The sequence below is a fragment of the Arachis hypogaea genome, chromosome 3 (genome assembly GCF_003086295.3).
Source record: "Arachis hypogaea cultivar Tifrunner chromosome 3, arahy.Tifrunner.gnm2.J5K5, whole genome shotgun sequence".
Taxonomy (NCBI): domain Eukaryota; kingdom Viridiplantae; phylum Streptophyta; class Magnoliopsida; order Fabales; family Fabaceae; genus Arachis; species Arachis hypogaea.
The window spans coordinates 8,505,833-8,527,951 of record NC_092038.1 but is presented as its reverse complement, the minus strand read 5'-3'; the positions used below and the strand labels follow the sequence as shown (position 1 = coordinate 8,527,951).

The 22,119-nt window shown below is 32.5% G+C and overlaps 1 protein-coding gene and 1 pseudogene across 14 annotated transcripts; both read right to left on the bottom strand.

Moving 5' to 3' along the window:
- Positions 1–628: 628 nt before the first annotated feature.
- On the bottom strand, positions 629–6,714 carry LOC112789282 (DEAD-box ATP-dependent RNA helicase 45). Of its 14 annotated transcripts, none has more exons than XR_003816011.2 (5): positions 6,438–6,714; positions 2,700–6,208; positions 2,093–2,218; positions 1,060–1,874; positions 629–855 (listed from the first exon to the last, which is right to left on the bottom strand). XR_003816011.2 is itself a non-coding variant. In XM_025831128.2 (3 exons), exon 2 carries the CDS (start codon positions 6,171–6,173, stop codon positions 2,703–2,705), a length of 3,471 nt encoding a protein of 1,156 aa, XP_025686913.1. In that variant the 5' UTR covers positions 6,174–6,208; positions 6,438–6,714; the 3' UTR covers positions 629–1,874; positions 2,700–2,702. The 14 variants fall into 14 exon arrangements, 1 of the variants encoding a protein (XP_025686913.1); XR_011879502.1 differs by having other exon boundaries at positions 629–1,625; positions 1,757–1,874; XR_003196229.2 differs by having other exon boundaries at positions 2,093–2,150.
- A 1,743-nt stretch (positions 6,715–8,457) lies between these two features.
- LOC112789283 (uncharacterized) lies at positions 8,458–10,069 on the bottom strand (annotated as a pseudogene).
- Positions 10,070–22,119: the final 12,050 nt, after the last annotated feature.

Below are 22,119 nucleotides of genomic sequence, written 5' to 3'. Positions count from 1 at the left end.
ATGGAAATTGGTAAATAATATAATTATTTAATTTATATAAATAAAAAATCCCTATCTTCTTTCTTCGTAAAGCCTTTTTTTTGGGCTACTTCTCATAATGCATTTGAGTGAGGACTGAGGAGTGTCACAGAACTTGGTTTATCAAACACCCAAAATGGAAAGTTACATTGACTTAATTAAACAATAGGCAATACTAGTATATTATAGACAAAATTGAATGTTTATCTCAATATTTTAATTAAATTAACCTATAGTTATATAAAAATTGATAACCTATAGTTATATAAAAATTAATAGTATATTCTACATGGCTACACAAGAATTAGATGCGTCTGCGTATTGATATCAGATTACTAATTGCTAAAAAAAGGCCTATGTCTGTTGCAGTGTTGCTATATCCCGATTCTAAGTTAACGATGCTTATGCACCAAACTGTCCTTTTTGTGTTCTATTTCACTTATTTTTTTATATTTTAATATATATTTTATACAAATAATTAATTAGTGATTAATTTTTAATGTACAAGCTTAATTTATGTCATTTTAGATTTAGATATCTTGCTGCATTCACACCTTTATTAAAACCCTAAAACGTAAAATATCCAGTGGTACAAAATCTAATAGAATCATTCTGTTAAATAAAATTTTCTCATTTGAAGGGGTAGTTACCAAAAGAAAAATCTTGTATCGTAGAGTTAAAATTTGAGATGGTATCACCATCGAACAATTGATGGCATAGCTTATTCAAATAATGTTTTATGTAGAAGAAAAAAACAGGCCAATAGCTGGGCACAAGGCGCTTATTCTTCATCAAGCATCCCATATTCACACCATCGGGTTCTTCAGCTGCAAAGGCCTACCATTCAATATAATGAAAGCTTCACCATTTTTAAGCTATCAGAAAATGCATCAGTGCAAAAAGGTAAAAGTAAATTAAATTAGATAACAACAATGAGCAACTTTCTCTTAAGTAGTCATGGTCAAAGAGTTCAATACTAGAGGAATGAGTTATGAGTGCCCCAATGTTTGGCACTGTTTATTGGAGAATCAGCAGTTTTACCTATATATTATGGTAGGACAGAGGTTTTCAAACCTTTCCAGAAACAAAGCATGCCAGAGCTTCCCATACATACATGTATGACCACGACCACCTGCTTGCCCTTGCACATAGACCCCAGTTACAGTTAAATTCTTAATAAACTAAATTCTAAACCAATATTTCAAACCATATGTGTTATATATTTCTCATCAAGCATTCCAGTTGCAATCTACAACTCGGAACAACTATAACAAGCACACATTCCCTGCATAAATCACAACAGGTCAACATAAGATAAGAATATCAAGTAGCAGATGCTACATTTAAGTGAAGAAGGACCACTAACAACCAATCCTAGAAAGAAAAAACTGAACTCATTAGTTCCCATACAAGGTACAAGCAATAGCTGTCAATATTAAAGCTATTGAGCCTATAAATATGATAGTTTAGATGCCTGTTAAATGGAAAACTTGTAAGGTATCCTGTTTTCTACATTTGATGAAATTCAAACTATGACTATGGCTAATGCATCAATCTTCCCCCATCACATCTTTTCTCTTTTTGATAAAGTATCTTGTAACCAGAACCTGAAAGATAACATTATAATTAGATGAACGTATAGAGTTTAATAGTATCATGGACCCTACAACTCATGCACAAAGTGACAACACGCATCAAAACAAGAGTCTTGAGATCCTTGCTTCAAATTAAACAGGACCTGGATGAAAAAAAAAAGAAACCGCTGCTGCCGTGCCATGATTGCCACCATTGAAAGCCACAAATCAAGTATGGGAAATGACAAAATTGAGGATGTAAGCAAGCCCCAGAAGGCCCATCTGCCCAGTAACAAATGAAAAACAAGAGACTGAAGTTAATAAAACTTAACAGGGCAGAAACCTTGTGCAAATAAATTAATAACAAACATCTGGAGATCATAACAATATCTAGAGTGGAAAAATATATTAGAGGATAGAGTTCAATGCTTGAAAACACAAATAAACACTAGGGACAAATGACAGCTGAAATTTACATAATAATTTTAGTTTACACATACATTCACAAGAAGGAAGAGGAATTGAGCAGGATAAGGTACTGACAACATGGTCCAATGTCTGTGAGAAAGGGGAGGATTACTAACTGAAGCATTTAGCCTTGACACCAAGTAGCAACAGAAGTACACCTATGAGTTCATATCTTGAGAAAAATTAGGAAAGGATAATCTATTGCTATTTGCTAAACAAATATCACCTGTTTGCTGCTGAATAGGTCTGCTTATACACCAAATCGAGTCTATAAACTTAAAACTCAAGAAAAGAATCATATAATAACTCTGAACTAAAGCAAAATCTATAAAATATTATGAAAACAGAGAAAAACCATTAAATCAAATCAGACCATCCAGCTGAGAATAATTGGCGTACAATTGTATATTTGTATGTAAAAAGAATGAGAAATTAAGAGCAATAATCATTACTAATCTGGACTCACATCATTACCATTACTAAGTATGTAACTTAATGCATATAGAGTGCATGAGACATGATGAAACAGTAACTAATAGAATGATTTCACTACAAGCTGAGTGAACCAAAGGATATATCTGTGGGGTATTATCAAACAAATATGCAAGTAATAATATGCTCAAATAGGCCAGATCGTACCCTTTAAACAACAGAGTATTTGCCAGGTTGAGATCCACCAGGAAGTTGTAAAGCTTGATTTGTGATGTCTTCCAAAACACGCTTCAACTCTGCTTTAGCTCTCTTAACAGACTGCTCACTAGGACCCTCAATGAACAAGTAGAGCTTGCGTTCCCCAGGTCCCGCGATTTTACCAGGTGGGAAATATTGTCCCCTGGTGGTAATAGCGGCTCCTGTCCACTCAGAAATTGGACCCAAAGTTTCCTTGTGTGTGACTTTCCACCGAGCACTTTGGGGGAAATCATTTATCTCTAGTTCAGCTTCATAATGCTCAGGCAATGCTTCAGACTGTATCTTAGCTAAGTTGTGCTGCAGGTTAATAGCAGCTAATGCTGCCCGAGCTGCCCCATCATTTGTAGTAAGGGGAAGCCCTGTAGGCAAAACTGTAGTAGTTTGGAGATTACCAAGAACAGCTGGCAACGGAACAGTTAGTCCACCATTAGAAATCAGCTGAGCAGGAGAGATGGGGCTAGGTATAGCAGGGACAGTGCCTTTTGAGGCAGCAAGAATATGAGCAAGCTGTGAGATGTCACCTCCCGACTTCCTAATATTTTCATCTTCATCTTCCGAATCTGATTTATCCTCTTCAAACCCATATCCCTTGGCTTGAGCTTTCTTCGCTGCTCTCCTCTCCTCATCTTCTTCTTCATTAAATTTAAAGCCACTGCCTCCATAACCAGTTCCATGAGCCTGCTCAAGCCCTTGTTTCACTTTTGCCATAAAGCCATCAGCAAGTGCCTTCAGGTCATCAGGAACAACTTGCTCAGATAGCTCCAATGCTTTTGCCAAATCAGGTGCATATCTTGCTTCTTCCTCTGAAATAAAAGTAATAGCGCAACCCTTTCGGCCTGCTCTGCCAGTGCGGCCAACACGATGAACATAATCTTCATAGTGATTAGGAACATCAAAATTGATAACCAATTCAAGCTCCTTGACATCTAGTCCCCTGGCAGCAATACTAGTTGCAATCAACATGTTGCAGACATTGCTTTTGAAATCAGCAATTGTGGATTCACGATCTGTCTGGTCCTTAGCTCCATGAAGAGATAAGCAAGGATAACCAGACTTTAGCAAATCCTTGAACAAAGCATCACATTTTTCCTGTGACTGGACAAAAATCAAAATCTTTCCTTTCTCATACCATTCACCCAATATCTCTAATAGCCTATGAAATCTTTCTTTTTCTGGTCTCAACTCCACCAGCTGTGTTATGTCCTTGTTCACAACACTTCTGCCACCAACTTGTATTTCAACAGGTTTATTTAGAACCTTGCGGGCGAGAATTTCAACCTGGCGGGGGAAAGTGGCAGAAAATAGAACAGTTTGACGATCTGGTCGGATATTCTGAACAATTCTTGTGATTTGGGGTTCAAACCCCATGTCAAACATTCTATCAGCCTCATCCATGACCAAATAAGTAACCCTGCGCAGGTTAGTTATTTTGCCACCACTGGTACATAGTATGTCAATCATCCTACCTGGAGTACAAACCACTATCTCAGCTCCACGCTTCAACTCACTAATTTGTTGAGCAACACCAGAACCTCCATACACAGGTACACATCTTAGACCCAGTACCTTCCCAAACTTCTTTATATCACTGTAAATCTGTTGAACAAGCTCCCTTGTAGGAGCCATGATAAGCCCAATTGGTCCATCTCCAGTAACAACTGGTGGCTGATCCTTGATGTGCCTCAACATAGGCAAAACAAAAGCAAGTGTTTTGCCTGATCCAGTTTTAGCAATACCAATGCAGTCTCGACCACTCATTATTACAGGCAGTGCCTGGGCTTGAATAGGCATCGGCTTTTCATAGTTAAGCTTTCTTATTGTCTCTAAAATTTTGCTAGTAAGTCCAGTCTGATGCCATGATTTTACTGGCTTTGGAACATCCTTTCCATGTATCTTCAACTCCAGCTCCTTCCGGTATGCAGCAACTTCTTCAGGAGTCATCCTCGAGACATCCTTCACTTCAATGTAGAAATTTTTCTTGAAAGGTTGATAATCAATCTTTGAATGGTCAACTATAGACAGCTTATCAGCTTTTGACTTCTTCACTCTTTTCATAAACTCCTCATCATTTTCTTCAATGTCGTCATCGTCAACTTGAAGATCTGAATAATCAGAGTCAGAGTCTTCACCAGGAATTATTCTTCCAATCGATTTATTATTGGAAACTTTCCTTGCCTGTCCACTACGACCCTGCTCATCCCCTCTATCCTTGAGTTTCTTGTCATTAGTTTTATCAGGTATTGAAGAGCAAACAGTGTTGTTCAGCTTTTCAACTTCAGGTAGAACCATAGAATTCATGAAGGCATCCAATGGATCAATTTCCTCATCCTCAGGAGCACCAGCAGTTCCATCTTGTAAATCAGACGTAACTGCCCCATTATCACCATCTGCCACCATAGGATCCCCAGGTTCTTTATCAACAGGTTTTTCATCTTCATCTACATCCATCGCAGTATCTGGCTTCCCTGTACCAGTTGCTTCTTCATCGTCAGATTCCCCTTCAAGGGTCCAGGCCTTTCCCAACTTTGGTTCACTAGCACTTGCTTCACCCTGCTTTTCTCTCTCAGCTTCTTCCTTCTTCCTCCTCAGCTCTTGCCACTCCTGAACTCTTCTCCTCCTCTTTTCCATTTCTTCATCCAATCTCTTGTGTTCTTCCTCTATCTCCTCTTCATGAGTAGGTTTTCTCTCCTTCACCTTGGCATCCGAGTCATCTTCCACACTCTTTCTTCTTGGGCTACCTTCAATATCCTCAGTATGCTTATGTGACTTGCCAGAACTCCTTTCCTTGTCTCTCCCCTTATAATCATCATCCTCTTTCTTGTGCCGCTTCCTGTCTCTCTCCCTCTCCCTGGAATCATCATCACTATAATCACTATCAACTTCCCTACGCTTCTCCCGGTCGCGCACTCTCCTCCCCCTTTCTCTTTCATTTTCCTTCTCTCTCTCACGCTCCCTTCTATCCTTATCCTTTTCACGCTCACGTTCCCTCTCCCGCTCCCTCTCTCTATCTTCCCTCCTTTCTCTTTCTCTTTCTCTCTCTCTTTCTTTCTCCTTCGCCCTTTCTCTCCTTTCCCTCTCCTTTTCTTCCCTCTCCCTTTCCTTTTCCCTTTCCCTTTCCCTTTCTCTTTTCTTCTCGCGAGCTCTTCTTTCTTCCTTGTCTTTATCTCTGCGCTTCTCCTTCTCCTTCTCCTTCTCCCTCTCCCTCTCCCTCTCCCTCTCATACCTATCATCAGACTCATCACTACTATGATCTCTATCATGCCTTCTGCTATCCCGGTCGCGGTCCCTCTTCTCCCTATCCCTATGCTTCCCATTGCTTCTATCCTTGTCCTTTTCCCCGCCCCTGTCACGGTGGCTCCTCTTGGAATCATCTTCCTTCACTTCGGAATCTTCTCTCCTTGATTTATGCTTTCCATCTTCCATCGGTTCCCTTGAGTCCCTTCTCCTCAGATTTCACGCTGCAAGCAAAAGCAAACATTTTAGACACACAAAAAAAACCCACAAAATAATCCCAAACCCTAGCAGGCAAATTGGGAACGTTTGTACGCGCTATTAATCGGGTGGCACATGCATCCAAGTAAATAACGAATTAAGAACAGCACGAACATATTACGTAGCACGCAAAAAAATAATTGAAGAAAAAAATAAATAAATGAACTGAAATTGAAAGAGAAGAAGAAAGCAAACCGCTATAATTGGTAGGGCTAGGGCACTGGCTTAGCGATTGATAAACAAAAACGTCTTTACTCCAATCGATGGAGAATGAATCGCAGCAAGAAATGCAAAACGGAGATACAAGAATTCAAGGATGCAGGAGATGGTAACCTAGTGAGCGTGATGTGTTGTTCAGGCGAAACGGTTTTCGACTCGTTTCCGCTAAGAACTGACAAGTTGAAGGTTTTGAAGCAAGCAAGTAGCCCAACAAAGAAAGAGAAAAAAAAATAAAAGAATAAATAAATATAGACTTAAATACCTTTTCTTTCTTTCTTTTTTTTATGGAAAAGTGTAAGGGCCAGAAGTTTTATTGAATTTTGGCCAGCATGTAACCAGCAGAGGAAGGTGAGTCATTGGATGAAATTTTACACCAATCTCACACCATCAAATCATCATTGATGGCTAGTTGATGGCTAACAATCACAAAAATTGCTAGTCCCCTAGCATTGCTCTTTTTTTATTGTTTGGGAGATTTTTATTATTGGATTTTGCTTGCCTCTTTTTTTTTTTTATGACTCAAATTCCAAATTCAAGCTAATCGAAATTGCTGAACTAAACAAATTCAATTTAATTTGCAAGCCAACAAAATCCCAAAATTTGAATTAAATGGAATCTTAAATTTTATAAATCACGTAAATTGAACTAGATTAGATATTAGATCAAATTTTTATTATCAATAAAATTTAATCAAAACCAAGTGAAGTTTATTAGAATTACATTTGATGTATTTTTTAATTATGATTTATAAATGTGAAAAGTAAGTATTTTCTTTATAATTAAATTAGACTTTTTATGTTTTTTATTTATCTTTTTAGATATATAGTCATTTATGATTAATAACAACAACTAAATATTCACTATACAAATTTTTTTAATTTAATTTTGAAATAATAATAGTGAATAAAATTTTACATACTTTTCTAATAAGTTAATATATTTAAAGCCAATGAGTTACAATTCAAATGGCATAATCTCTCTATATTCACCTAGAGATACCTATTAAATTGATCATCCGACATATTTATTGTTCACATTATTTAGTATTCTCATTATTTACTTATACTTTTCCAAAAAGTTAATATGTTTCGATATTTTTTATGTAGTGTGTGAAAATTAATTACTTTAGTTATATGATAAACATAATTAATTACAGTGTATAAAAGTGAACATTTATATTTTTAGTTAATAATTTTAGTCAAATAAATTTCAAAAGTTTTTTATTTTTCTTTACATTGCTCCTAATCATGATTAAACTTGTATCTACTTGTTGCTATGATGTAGCCTATATGTTTTATTCATGAACAGAGCAACGTCCTTGCCGGACATGTACCCAACTAAGTAACTTAATTCTCAATTCTTATACATATATTTCAGGTATAATCCACGTGGTAAGAAAGTAATTATTCCAATAATCAATAGCTTAGAATGGGTGCAAATTCCATTTAGAAGAATGCTTAGGCTGCATTATTCCACACATCTAGACTAGTTTTCCAAGAAAGGCAAATAAATTGTTGCTTCAAAAGTAGGCAGTATCAAATCTAGTTTGATACAATAAAGGAAAAGAAGGTAAGAAACAACGGGGTATTAGATCCATATATCCATGCAAGGAAATCAGACAATCAAGTCTTGTATCTACTCGAATCTCCTTAGCTCAATGTCGAGAATCTTTGATGTTCCAACCATTTCAAAGTTGGTAATATGGTTAATGCCATTATTCAGTAATTTTATTTTATTTTATCATTTTGATACTAACATGAAATAGAATGATATGGCAGAAGCTGACTAATTGAGTTATTAGATTCTTATCTTATATTCAGGATGTCACAGAAAAGGAGTTGATTTATGGAATGGTGCAATGTAGAAACTTTTATACTATAAGATGATTTTGAATTTGGTGCAATGGTTAAAATATTACAACCAATAGAATAACAATAAGTACATTAACAATAAACAAATGGCCAAGGATTGATTTTGGTAATAATAACAGTATGAATTGAAATGAAAACGGAGGCAACATCTTTATTCTGTATTGTATGTCAGAACCAACATAACTCCCTCACAAAACATTCTTGAGACAGATACATGTACATAGTTAATTAGTTGTTACATAAAAACAAAACTCTAACAAATACTATTTCTATGAATATGAATAAAGCTTGGCTTACCTTGGAAAACTAGATGATGTACATATCTCAAAACATAAATGATGTATTTTTTATACTATCTCTATATTTGAGTCCTACTCCAACTGCTAGACACAACAATAGAATTATAGACCTTTTTTTCTAACTATAAAAGAAATAGGGACTAGTGCTGATTATCATGTGAACTGTCTTCTGATGTATGTGTCTTCATGTACAAACACTGGGTCATGGCTAACTTGAGTTGGTGGTATCTGAGGTTGTCCCATGGCTATGCCCCCATGATTTGGATCCAAGGAATCACAAGAGTTGTTACCATTTTTTCCCTCAGCTAAGGTAATATAATAGACAATACCAAAGGCAACACTTGCAAGGGATAAAATTGCACACCCTGCAAACACCCTAGGCTTCACAATGTAGCATTAGTAGTTGCCAAAGTATATGCTCTCTTCGCCGTGTTGATCATTCAGGGCCGCAGCAGTTAGCAACAGAAGAAACGCAATAACAAATGTGAACCTGTTCGAAAAGAGTGTTTTAATCACAACAATCATTGACCTCGGTGCTCATGCATTGAATCACCAACATGGTTGAACTCAATACTTAAATTACATACAAGTTCTTATAATTATATATCAGAAGTAACCTAATCAAACACCACAGAAACAATGTTCTCAAAATAAAAACAATATAGGCCTAATCACTAATCAGGATACCAGCATAGTTACCAGGATAAAGAGAAGCTGATCAAAGCCACCTTCCAACTGGAATCAGGGATTTGAGGGAATTTCCGGCAACAAATGCAGCCGGCTGCGACGTTTATGACAATCTGAGATACCATGAGAGCCAGAGCTGCAGTTAAACCAAGAGGTAGAGCTGGAGTTCGAGGATATATGCATTGATTTGGGGTTACAAATTGAACTTGAGAACGCTGCACATATTACAAAGTAATAGTTATTATAATTGATATATAGGAGCTTTCAATATTTTCAATGTTAGTATGTCACACATACATCCGAACTTCCAAACAATTGTCAAAGCTAGAAATTGCAAAGCCAACATCATAAATAAGAAACAAAAGATACTAAATCTGCCAAAAGTTCCTTAACAAAAGAAGCAAAAGTAAATTGCTTAATGAAAACTATCACCAGTAAGTTTTATTTGAACATCATATCACTCTTATTTTGTCTCCTTACAGAAGATTGATGGCAAATCTTACCATCTTTCTTTTTCTCAGATACAATATTATCCATCCAAAATTAACAAAATAGAAAAGGATTATCCAATTAAGTTACCATAGAAAACAAGATTAGTGACAGCACCATAGAGAAAGCAAAATCTTCTTGATGAACAGTGTAATAAGCCAAAAGAAGAAACATTAAAGTTGTTAACTTCTCAATTAGACGGCTGAAAAAGAAAAGTATATAATAATGCTCAAAGATACCAAATTTAAAAATCTTGCATAATACACAAACACCTATTACGCAACAAAACTAATCTAAAGTTCGATTCTTTTTTCTTTTTTCTCATGTGCCAGCAAGGAATTGAACCAAATAGAACACTACAGACAAAGTTACCTTAATCCTTGTCGCTTCTGCACCAAAGCTAGTTGCAGCTGACAATAGACCCAAGAATCCAACAACACAACTCACCAACAGAACCTTTCTCTTCATTCTCTCTTCTCTACCTGTTTCTATAGTCTTCCTTTTAACCGTGAAATTATTTGTTAAAGTGTAAGTTGGGGAAGAAGTGAGTGGTGACTATGAAACTTTTATTCTGCCTCTGTTTAACTGTGCCATGATAGTACCTCACCATTATAAATAAATAAATACTAAGAGTGAAGTGGCTACAGGTGAATTTATATTTGAAATATTTTTCCTTAAAAAAATATTAAGAATATAATATTTCAAAAACTTAAATTACAAAATGATAAACTGCAAACATGGAAAGACGAAATGATAAAATGCAAAAACATACTGAGAAGAATTCTTATTTCAAATTGTTTATCATATTTATAAACGCAATTTCCTTATAAAAAAATTATCTATGAATAATTGTGGATCTGTTTTAGTTTTTTTTCTAATCTATTATCTATTATTAAAATCAGATTTTTTTCAATTAATAGCATAACTGACAAGACATATTTTTAAAGATATCTTTTAATATTTTATTTGATTCACTTAAATACATTAATTAAATAATTTAATTGAGATAAATATCAAATTATTTAATATTTTATTTGATCATATTAATTATAAGTAATTAATTACATTAATTATTTGATTTGGCTGAAACAAATAAATTTATTTTATTTTAATTTACATTAATTTTTTTGTCTTATGTATTTTAATTAATTATTTTTAAAAGTATTAAAATTAATCATTTATTTGATTTTGATGAGATAAATATTAAATTATTTAATATTTTGTTTGACTACATTAATTATAATTAATTGGTTATATTAATTAGAATAATCTCTTTTATTTTGCAAAATAACATGGATCACATAGTACATCATTATTTAAACATGAGATGAATAGATGTATTTTCTCTAATTGTTGTAATCTAGAAAAAATAATATCAAAGAACATTTTGTAAGGTGTGTGAAGTATGTTTGTCCTATTGTGCCATAATATGCAAAATTCTTTTTTTTTTTAATTTGCTAAAGTTAAATAGCTATCTTTGCTTGAGTATTCATTGTCTACAGCCCTCATTTTTTATTAGCAACTCTAATCATTTTTAAAGTAGGCCACTTCTAAATCTCACCATTTTGAGTATTAAACATAAAATAATAAGATAAAGCAATAGTAACTCTTGAAATAGAAATAAGATTACATTTAAAGCTTGACACATATAAAACTTTAAATAAAATTTCGTTGGAGAAAAAATGATTCCACATAAAGTTATAATAGCTTGTGAATCATTTGGCATGACAATTTTAGCTAGATTAATGTGTTTAAAAGAATGTAAATATTTAAGACTAAAGCAAATGTGAGTAGTTTGTCACGGCTCTGGACACATTTTAACGCTATCATGTCGATACTCGGACTTACTCAACCTCTTGAGTTAAGACCAAGTTAGTCTAACCCTCAATACTTAACAAAAAAAAGTTAAGAATACAAGAGTACACAAGAAAAAAGTTTTGGTGAAAAGAACACTTTATTATCTAAATGTTTATTACAAATGACACACACACCTAGCTCTAACTCTCACCCCTATTTATAGTCATCCACCTCCTCAATGGATGGTTAGGATTAAATTTAATGAACAGTCTAGATTGATCATCTAGAACCTTCACTATAAATATCTATCGTACCACATTTCTCAAAATATTTCTAGATCATTTTCATTCCATACTACTATTCATACTTCTATATACATCTATATATATCAACACTCTTCTATAATACTCTACGACCTTTCAGAGTCTCCTAGAATCTTCTAGCGTATTTCGAGACCTTCTAGAACTTCTAGAATGTTTCAGAACCACCTAGAGCATTCTCAAATATTCCAGAAAACTAAACGAACACAATTAAATTTAACTTTCTAAAATTTACAATGACATTCTTTTCCACCTATTACATAGACGTCCTCATCACGTTCTGTTTATGATAGCGTTCTAAGTGTTCTTGAAATTGCCACAAGTCTTTACGAGCTTTCCAGCTAACATCGGTTATCGGGAGTCATTTCCACTTGATCAAGTATTAGATACTTGGTGGTACTCTTCTTCGTCGCACGACACGATTAGCTAAGATCTCTTCGATTTTCCTATCAAAGGATCTAATCACCACAGTAGAGCATGACTCGAGTCACCTCTACTCAGTTCATCTTGGTCTTCATGATATGGTTTAAGCATACTCACATGAAAAATCGGGTGGATCTTCATAGAGGGAGGGAGTTGTATTTTGTAAGAAATCTCTTCAACATGCCCAATGATCTCAAATGGCCTTTCGTATTTGTGGATCAAGCCCTTATGATCCTTGTGAAAGGCTTTGAATTGTTGTGGAAGAAGTTTAATCATTACCTTATCTCTCACTTGATATCTTTCATGCCTCTTCTTCTTATCTGTTAATTTTTTTATCCTCTTTGCAGCTTTGTCGAGATAAGAACGAGTGGCATCTGCCTATTCTTCCCATGAATTAATCATATAATAAGCTCCATGGCTCTTTCCTGAGTAAGAGAAAGAAAGAGAATATGGTGTAAGTGGCTGTTGTCTAGTCACAATCTCGAATGGACTCTTTTCTGTGGACTCACTCCTTTGCAGATTGTATGAGAACTGAACAATGTCTAGGAGTTTTGTCCAATCCTTCTGATTAGCATTTACAAAATGTCTCAAATAACACTCGACTAAAGCATTCACTCTCTCAGTTTGTCCATCTATTTGAGGATGGAAGCTTATCAAAAAATGAAGCTCCAATCCAAAAAGTTTGAACAGCTTTGTCCATAGTCATCCTGTGAAGCGTAGATCTGATACTCTTAGGTAATCCTCAGTACTTCACCACATTTTCGAAGAATATTCATGATGCTTCCTCTGCAGTGCAATCAGTATTCAGTAAGAGTAGGTATAAAGGTAGCATACTTCGGAAATCGATCCACTACCACGAGGATAGATCCAAACCCCTCAAACTTCAGTAAGGCAGAGATGAAATCCAAAGACACACTTTGCCACGGTCGCTCTGGTGGCAGCAGAGGTTCCAACAATCCACTTGATGTCTTGTTTTCAATCTTATATTGTTGGCACATAAGACAAGTATTCACATAGCTCTCCACTTCATCCCTCGTTTGAGGCCAATAATAGAAAAATTCAATAAGTGCCAAGGTCCTTTGTTGGCCTTAATGACCAATCTATTTGGTGTTGTGGCATTCCTTCACTAGCTTTCTCCTTAGATTTTTTCACTTAGAGATGTATAGTCTTCTCCCTTTGGTGTAGAAAAGGTTGTCATCTAACCAAAATCTTTTGGTCTTACCTTCTCTAGCCTACTCCACCTACTTTTTGTCCAATGGATCATGATGCAACCCCTCTTTGATGGTATACACAATATCTCCTTTGACCATGAAAATGGCTGCCAACTCATCCTTACGGCTCAGTGCATCTGCTACCACATTAGTCTTGCCAGGCTTGTATTTAAATTTGAAATCAAACTTGGCTAAGAAATCTTGCCACCTAACTTGTTTGGGGCTTAATTTTTTCTAAGTTTAGAAGTAACTTGTAGCCACGTTGTCTGTCTTGACGATGAAGTGTAAACCAAGCAAGTAGTGTCACCAAGTTTTCACACAATGCACCACCACGATCATGTCCTTCTCTTGGACAGTGTATCACCTCTCTATATCATTCAACTTACAACTCTCGAAGGCAATAGGATGTCCTTTTTGTACCAAAACTCCTCCAATAGCATAGTCAGAAGCATCAGTATAGACTTCAAACACCTTTGAGTAGTCGGGCAGTGCTAGTACTGGCCCTTCTATGATAATAGCCTTCAATTCATCAAAGGCCTTTTGATACTCCTTTGGCCATTTTCAAGAGTGATTACTCTTGAGAAGATCAATTAATGGTGCAGCCTTGGCGGAGTATCCCTTGATGAAAGCTTGTCGAGAAGTAAAGCTCCGATCCAAGAAGTTTGAACAGCTCTGAAGGAACATGAATATTTTTCAAATTTCCATCATGAAGAGGTTCTATGTTACTGGAATAGTGTAATAAGTGCTTCCTTCTGCCTATCTGAGAAATATCCCGTCCAAACTGATTTTTCTTTCATTTTTGATAACAGGTTAGGGGCTGCATTCTGCATTACTTGCAACTAGCATTGAGTTTACTGAAGTAGCTGAATATGGTACTCCATTAGAGTGATTTGTGGGAAGCCATGCTTCTAGTAACATGTATCCACAAAATGACCTTGTTTTTCACAATGCGAGCAAAGCTTGGGAGCTCCGCTCCCAGTACCGCTGCTACCTTTTACCATCACACCCCCTTCCTCTTCCTCTGACATTGTTGGCTCCAAACAGCCTTTTTCACCTTCAGTGTTGATAAATTTGGTTCTTTCTTGGCTACTCTGGTATGTCTCAAAGGCATTAGCAGCTACAGATTTTGTGTAAATAGCATTTACTAGCGCATTCTAGAATCTAGTTCAATGAGATGCATCATTTGTCTCTCTTGTTGAAGAAGTAGAGAGAAAGTAATATTCACATCTGGAAGGGCTTAAAGCAACATAATCTGGAAGCGTACACTTACATATCAGTCATTTAAAACTCTAGGAAAACAGATCATATAGGATTGCAACCTATATTGCTTCATTATGTCTAATTCACCATTACAATTACTCAAACAAGCACAAGTTGGTATGAGTATGAATTCATCTAGTTCTTTCTATATCTCTTTCAATTTGTATAGTAATAAGTGATGGATAACTCACCTTATTTTGTGTTGAACAGATCCTCCTCAAGTTCAGCAATCCGAAATAAATTACCCTAATAGAATTGATGTTTGAGGTCCTTCCATGTAGAATGCACAATAATAATTTTTAGGCTCAACGAGCCATGTAGCTATGACAGCACGAATGTGTTGTACCGGTCCCTGAGGTGGTTTGAGCAATGTGTCATCCATGAGTCAAATTTTGTTCTTTGAGTTTAGATAGATCTACACAAATTTGGATCAGGTGTGATAGTTTAGTGTGGCTAGTAGAGTGATTGCGAGTGCTAAGTGTCTCACTTGGATGGAAATATAGTAACAACTTGAAGAATCTTGAAGAAAATTGATGTTGGATTTGGAAGTGGCTTGAATTGGTTGAAACTGAGCAATTATCCTTTTAAAGTTTTAAAAATTTGTTGTAATAAAACTCATTGCACCATGACAAAGCTCTATTTAAACATGTAGAATTGGATAGTGAAAAAGTGGAACACCATATATATGAGAGAAAAATTCTAAAGGAAGAAAAGAAAGATAGTTGAAAGATAGAATCACACACTTTTGTTATTACCATAAACCTTAATTAATTTACTCACTACATAAAATCCTAAACACATAAACCTTAATTAATTTACTCTAACAAACTATACACATTAGAGTATTTAAAGATGACCTAATTAATAAGATAAAATACCAACCAAATTTATATAATTACATATATGTTAACTCTTATAATATTATTATTAATATATAGTCTCAATTACAAGATGTGTTAGGTAAACTTGAACCTCATAAGAAGATCAAACATTTAACCATAACAGAATATGGTGGCATCTTATTTTTAGTTTGGTGGCAATCCAACATTTTGCAAAGATTGAGAACATTGTTTGTAAGGATTGTATTTGTATAATTTTTTCTTTTCTTGACTAGCTTCCAATGCTAAAATTTTTTTGTTTGTGAATGTCCCAAACTTAAATGCTTACCAAGTTCTATTGGTTCATCTTTTTTTTTTATTTTGAGAGAGAGTTTTTATCTCACTACATAAAACTATATATACGGAATACCTAATTAACAGAGTAAAATACCAACCAAATTTACATAATTACATACTTATAATCCTATTATTAATATATAACCTCAGTTACAAGATATATTAGACGACAAAGTTGAACTTCACCATAAGAGTGTCAAACATTTAACCATATCATATCAGGATATGGTGGCATTTTGTTTAAAGTTGGGTGAACAATGCAGCATTTTACAAGATTGAGAGCATTATTTTAAGGATCCCGCTAAGGAGACAATGGACTATTTATACAATATGTACAATGGGCTATTAAGTTACAAAATGAACATCCTCCATACTATCTAGAATAACCATCCGAATACTAGGGATAATAAATATCTTCCCAAAAAATTAAGCTAATTTTGGGATTCACCAAGAATTGAAGTCTTGACCTTTTGGATCTAACATTCTAATATCATGTCATGATACCATTCATTCCAAAAGCTTCAACTGATGGAAAAAAGTAACACTAATGATTATATCTCTAATACTTCATAAACCTCCATTGTACACATTGTATAAATATTCCATTAGCTCCTCATACTTTTCCTTATTTAAAGATTGCACCGAACAAAATAGTAAGTTGGAATATGTTGATGATGAATCTAATAAAGTCCTAACTGAATTTACATTTTTTGCAATCTCTTACTTTGCATAACATTTAAGACCTAAGAGAGTGAAGAACTTTGAATGAGGATAACATGCTAAGCTAGCTTTTCTACTCTAGAAATCCTTTTTACAATTGGATATCTTACCAGCCTTATATTCTTATTATTTAATATTTGATTTCTTTACATGTTACGGTACTTAATTACATAAAAAATTTTAATAATTTTTAAATTATATTTAGAATAATACTATAAGATCTCCGGTGGGAATCTTGTAGTGACTAAAGGTGGCCATTCGTTGACCTGTAAGTATTTGTTCGACACGGTATTTGTTCGACACGTAGTATTGGTCATTGCCGGAAAAGCTTTAGTAATCGATACTAATTAATGATGCTCTTAGTGGGTGCACAGGACCAGGAGTCTAGTTCAACGCAACCCTCACCAACGCAACCCTTCAATGCACGACGATAGCCGCTGCTCCTGTCCGCCACTACTTTTGCTGCCGACTGCACGCCGAAAATCACCCCCTACTGGCTTACGCGACCTAACCACCAACAACACTTGAAACTCTAGTTCATCCTCGATGCTTCATACTGTCGCTCTTTCAAGTTCCAACTTGCTCAATCTTACTGAAAATTTACAAATTTGTCTCCATGATTTGCTATTTTGGTTAAATTGTTAATAATTATTGGTTAATAACTATTTAATAATTCATAGATTTTATCTTAGCACATTAGCTACTTGATTACTGGGGTCAAATTATCAATTCATTCATGCCAAACTCTATCATGTGTCCCATTTAAATTTGTTGGTGGTCTTGGCCACCTTAGTCATTCAACCCACATATCCACTACAAACATCCCCATATTAAAAGGTGAATTCTACCCAACTCCCTCTAAAATAATATGTAAGTTACTTTTTATAATGTGTCAAATTTTAATTGGTCATCATCTTAACTATAGTTAGATTATTTTGTAATTTATTATTTGAGATGGTAATAATATAATTTCTTAAGATATCAAAACCCCACTTCCATTAAAACAACTTTCTACTCCTCCATCCTTTCTTCATCGCGTAATTTCCGTCCTTCCAAACATCGCTGTCGTGACAAGGAGCGCCAACGTCGTCGTCATCATTTCTTAACCACGTCGTTAAATTCTCGTCGTTCGTAACTTTACCGTCCTTCCCAATATAGCCAGTGCTGACTTTATCGTTATCTCCTATCCTCTCACTCGAACCTTCTTTTCGCAGTTGATCACTCCTTGTCAACATAATTAATGGTTAGTTTGGTTATTAAATTTTTTTATTAAAAAAATATATTTTTATTTAATTACATGATGGAACATATACTCGTATAATATAATAAAATAAAATCTATTCAGAGTACTTAAAAGTATAATTAAAATCAGGAACATATAAATATAATAATAAAATTTGTATTTTAAACAAATAAACATATTTTTTATCATACATAAAGTATTTAAAAAAATAAACAAATGATTAAAATTAATAACACAAGTTTAAAATGATAAAATCCAACTTTTTAACAAGTATTTTTTATAGTATTTTTATTCTTTTAAATTTTAATTTATTAGTACTTCATTATTTACTTAATAATTAAATAAATTATTTTTTGTATTATTCTAAAAAAGAGATCAATATAACAGTTTAAAAAATAACATAAAAATGATATTTTAAATAAAAAATAGTTAATATTAAAATTTTTAAATGTAAAAATAAATTGTATAAATATTTAAGAGATAAATATGAAATACATTCCTAAAATAAATAAAATAAACAAAAATAAATTTTTATTTCTCAAGAATAATTCTATTTATATGTTTTATTTATTTTAGACATATATTTTATATTTAACTCTTAAATATTTATACAATTTATTTTTGTATATAAAAATTTTAATATTAAATATTTTTTTTAAATATTATTTTTACGTTAATTTTTTAAATTGTTATATTAGTCTCCTTTTTAAGATAATACAAAAAAATAATTTTCATAAAAATAATTTGTTTAATCATTAATTAAATAATAAAGTACTAATAAATTAAAAACTAAAAAAATAAAATATTATAAAAAATATGATAAGAAAGTTAGATTTTATTATTTTAAATTTTTGTTATTAATTCTAACAATTTATTCAATTTTTTTAAATGATTTATGTATGATAAAGCATATGTTTACTTGTTTAGAGTACAAATTGTACTATTATATTTATATATTCATGATTACTCTAAATAGATTTATTTTATTATATTATATTCTACATATGACTATATGTTCTATTATGTAATTAAATAAATATATTTTTTAATAAAAAATTTAATAACCAAACTAATTATTAATTATGTTAATAAGGAGTGATCCACAGCAGAAAGAGGGAATTCAACGACGTAGTTAAGGAATGATGCATTCGAAAAAGAGAGATCGCGTGAGAGGGCAGTAGACGTCAGCGCTTCTTAGCACGACCGCGACAATGATGCTTGAAAGGATCGAAACTACGCGATGAAGGAAGAATCGAGGAATATAATAAAAAGGTGCTTCAATTAATGGGAGTGAGATTTTGATATTTTAAGAAATTATATCATTACGTTGAGTAGTATTCACCATATTAAAAACATATAAAATATTACTTACTTCAATGGTTATATCGCATTTATTAGGATGTTAAGAGACATTATTTAAATTTATTTATACCACACTAGAACACACACTCTTTGTATGTAGAAACAAACTTGCTATTTATTAACAAAGTAAAATATAAACTAAATTTATATAGCCATAAATAAATATCTCACTACACATAGTCATAAATACCTAAACCTTAATAAATTTGTTCTAACAAGATATATACATGGAATGCCTAATTAATAAAATAAGATACAAATCAAATTTACATCATTACAAACTTATAATACTATTATTAATATATACCCTCGGTTATAAGATATGTTAGACAATTTGAACCTCATAAGAGGATCAAACATTAACCATATCATATCAGGATACGTGGCATTTTATTTTAGGTTATTGGATAATGTAGCATTTTACAAGATTGAGAACATTATTTTAAAGATTGTATTTGTGTAATTTTTTTTAATATTTTTTAATGTTAAAATATTTTTGCATTGAACAAATTAGTAAATTAGAATATGTTGATGACGAGACTAGTAGAATCCTAAATTAGTTTTACATCTTTGCAATCTCTTACATTCATAATATGTAAGACCTAAAGGGTAGAGAGCTTTCATGCTTTAGAAATCTTCCCTACAATTGGATATCTTATATAAGTCTTGAGAATATAGAGATTTGTGAATGTCCTAAACTTAAATGTTTTTTATTTGTTTACCTTTTTCTTTCTTTATGAAAAAGTTTCTTTTTCTTAAAAAAAAAAAGCTAAACCTCTTACAACAGATACTTTTTCACTAATAAAAATAATAAAAATAAAATCTCACTACATAAACCACATAAGTATCTAAATCCTAATAAACTTATTCTAACAAGCTATATACATGAGAATACATACGGAGTACCTAATTAACAAAATAAAATACTAACCAAATTTATATAATTACATACTTATAATACTATTATTAAAATATAGCCTCAATTACAAGATATGTTAGACAAATTTAAACCTTATAAGAGGATCAAATATTTAACTATATCAAGTATTTTGTAACATTAAAAGCATTATTTTAAAGATTGTATTTGTGTAATTTTTCTTTTTTTTTAACATCTTTTAATGCTAAAAGATCTTTGCGAACAAATTAATAAATTGGAATATATTGATGAGTCTGGTAGAATCTTAACTGATTTTAAATCTTTACAATATCTTAAATTACATAATATGTAAGATCTAGGAGAGTGGAGAGGTTTAAAGGAAGGGAACATGCTAAGCCATTTCAGCTTACCATAAGCAAATGTTCTACTCTAAAAACCTTTCATACAATTGGATATTTTACAAAGTCTTGAGAATATAAAAATTTGTAAATGTTTCAAGCTTGAATGATTTGTCCTACTCTTACAATAAATATTTTTATCTTAAGAAGACTGATAAAAATAATATCTCACTACATAAAATTTTAAACATCTAAATCCTAATAAACTTATTCTATCCAACTATATACATGAGAGTACGCACCGAATACTTAATTAATTACATACTTATAATACTATTATTAATATATAGCTTCAATTACAAGATATATTAAGTAAACTTAAACCTTATAAGAGGATAAACATTTAACCATATTAGGATATGGTGGCATATTGTTTCAAGTATTGGGTGGGCTATCCAACATTTTGCAAGATTGAGAGGATTGTTATGAAAATTGCATTTGTGTAATTTTTCTTTTTTTTTATCATCTTTTCATGCTGAAAAATTTTTACATTGAATAAATTAGTAGTAAGTTAGAATATGTTGATGATGAGTTTGAAAATGTCCATAACTTGAATACTAAATTTTATTTCTTCACTTTGTCTTTCTAAATTTCTTTTCTAAAATAAGATCGAACCTCTCACTATAAATATTCTATCATAAAAAGGATTATAGAAATAATATTTCACTACATAAAGTACTAAACACTTAAATTTTAATAAATTTATTTTAACAAACTATATACATTAGAGTACTTAAAGAGTACCTAATAAATAAAACAAAATACTAACCAAATTTACATTATTACATCTGTTAATTCTTCTACTACTATTATTAGTATATAACCTCACAAAATGTGTTCGAAAATCTTAACCTCATAACAGGATATGGTGGTATCTTGTTTCAAGTTGGGTGGGCAACTCAACCTTTTACAAGACTAGATAAATGACTGCGCATCTTTACCAAACATATAACATTTAACTGTACATACATTTGTAAAGAGTAAAGACATATATTTTTAGTATTTATATCATTTTTAAAAAATCTAATAAATAAAAAATATAATTTTAACAAAATAATTTAATAAATTATTTTAAAAAATTCCTATATAATAGATCTTTTAAGAAACAAATTTTATGTAATATTTCATACTGCTTATTTTGGAAAAGAGTAACGTGTAACAACCAATTTATATTTAAACTAACCTAATTTTACAAAAAAAAATAATGAATAATTTTATTATCCAAATCAATAAATTTATTTATAAAATCATGTAAGTAATACCTTTTTTTTATATAAAATTTTTAGAATTAATGTAAAAAACATAAATATATTTTTGGCTTCCTGTTTTACTAGTGTTTTATATATTTAGTTAAAATCTATCAATTATGTAAATTTTTTATTAAGTATATGTTCGGTAGCTAGACTTCTGAACGAAGTAGGATATGCCAAATGTCTGAAAGAGGTAGGAAAATTAGATTCGGTTCACTTTCGTGCGTCAGGGTCTCCCGGGCCAGCATGAAGGGAGTGAGGTGGAGGCGTGAGGTC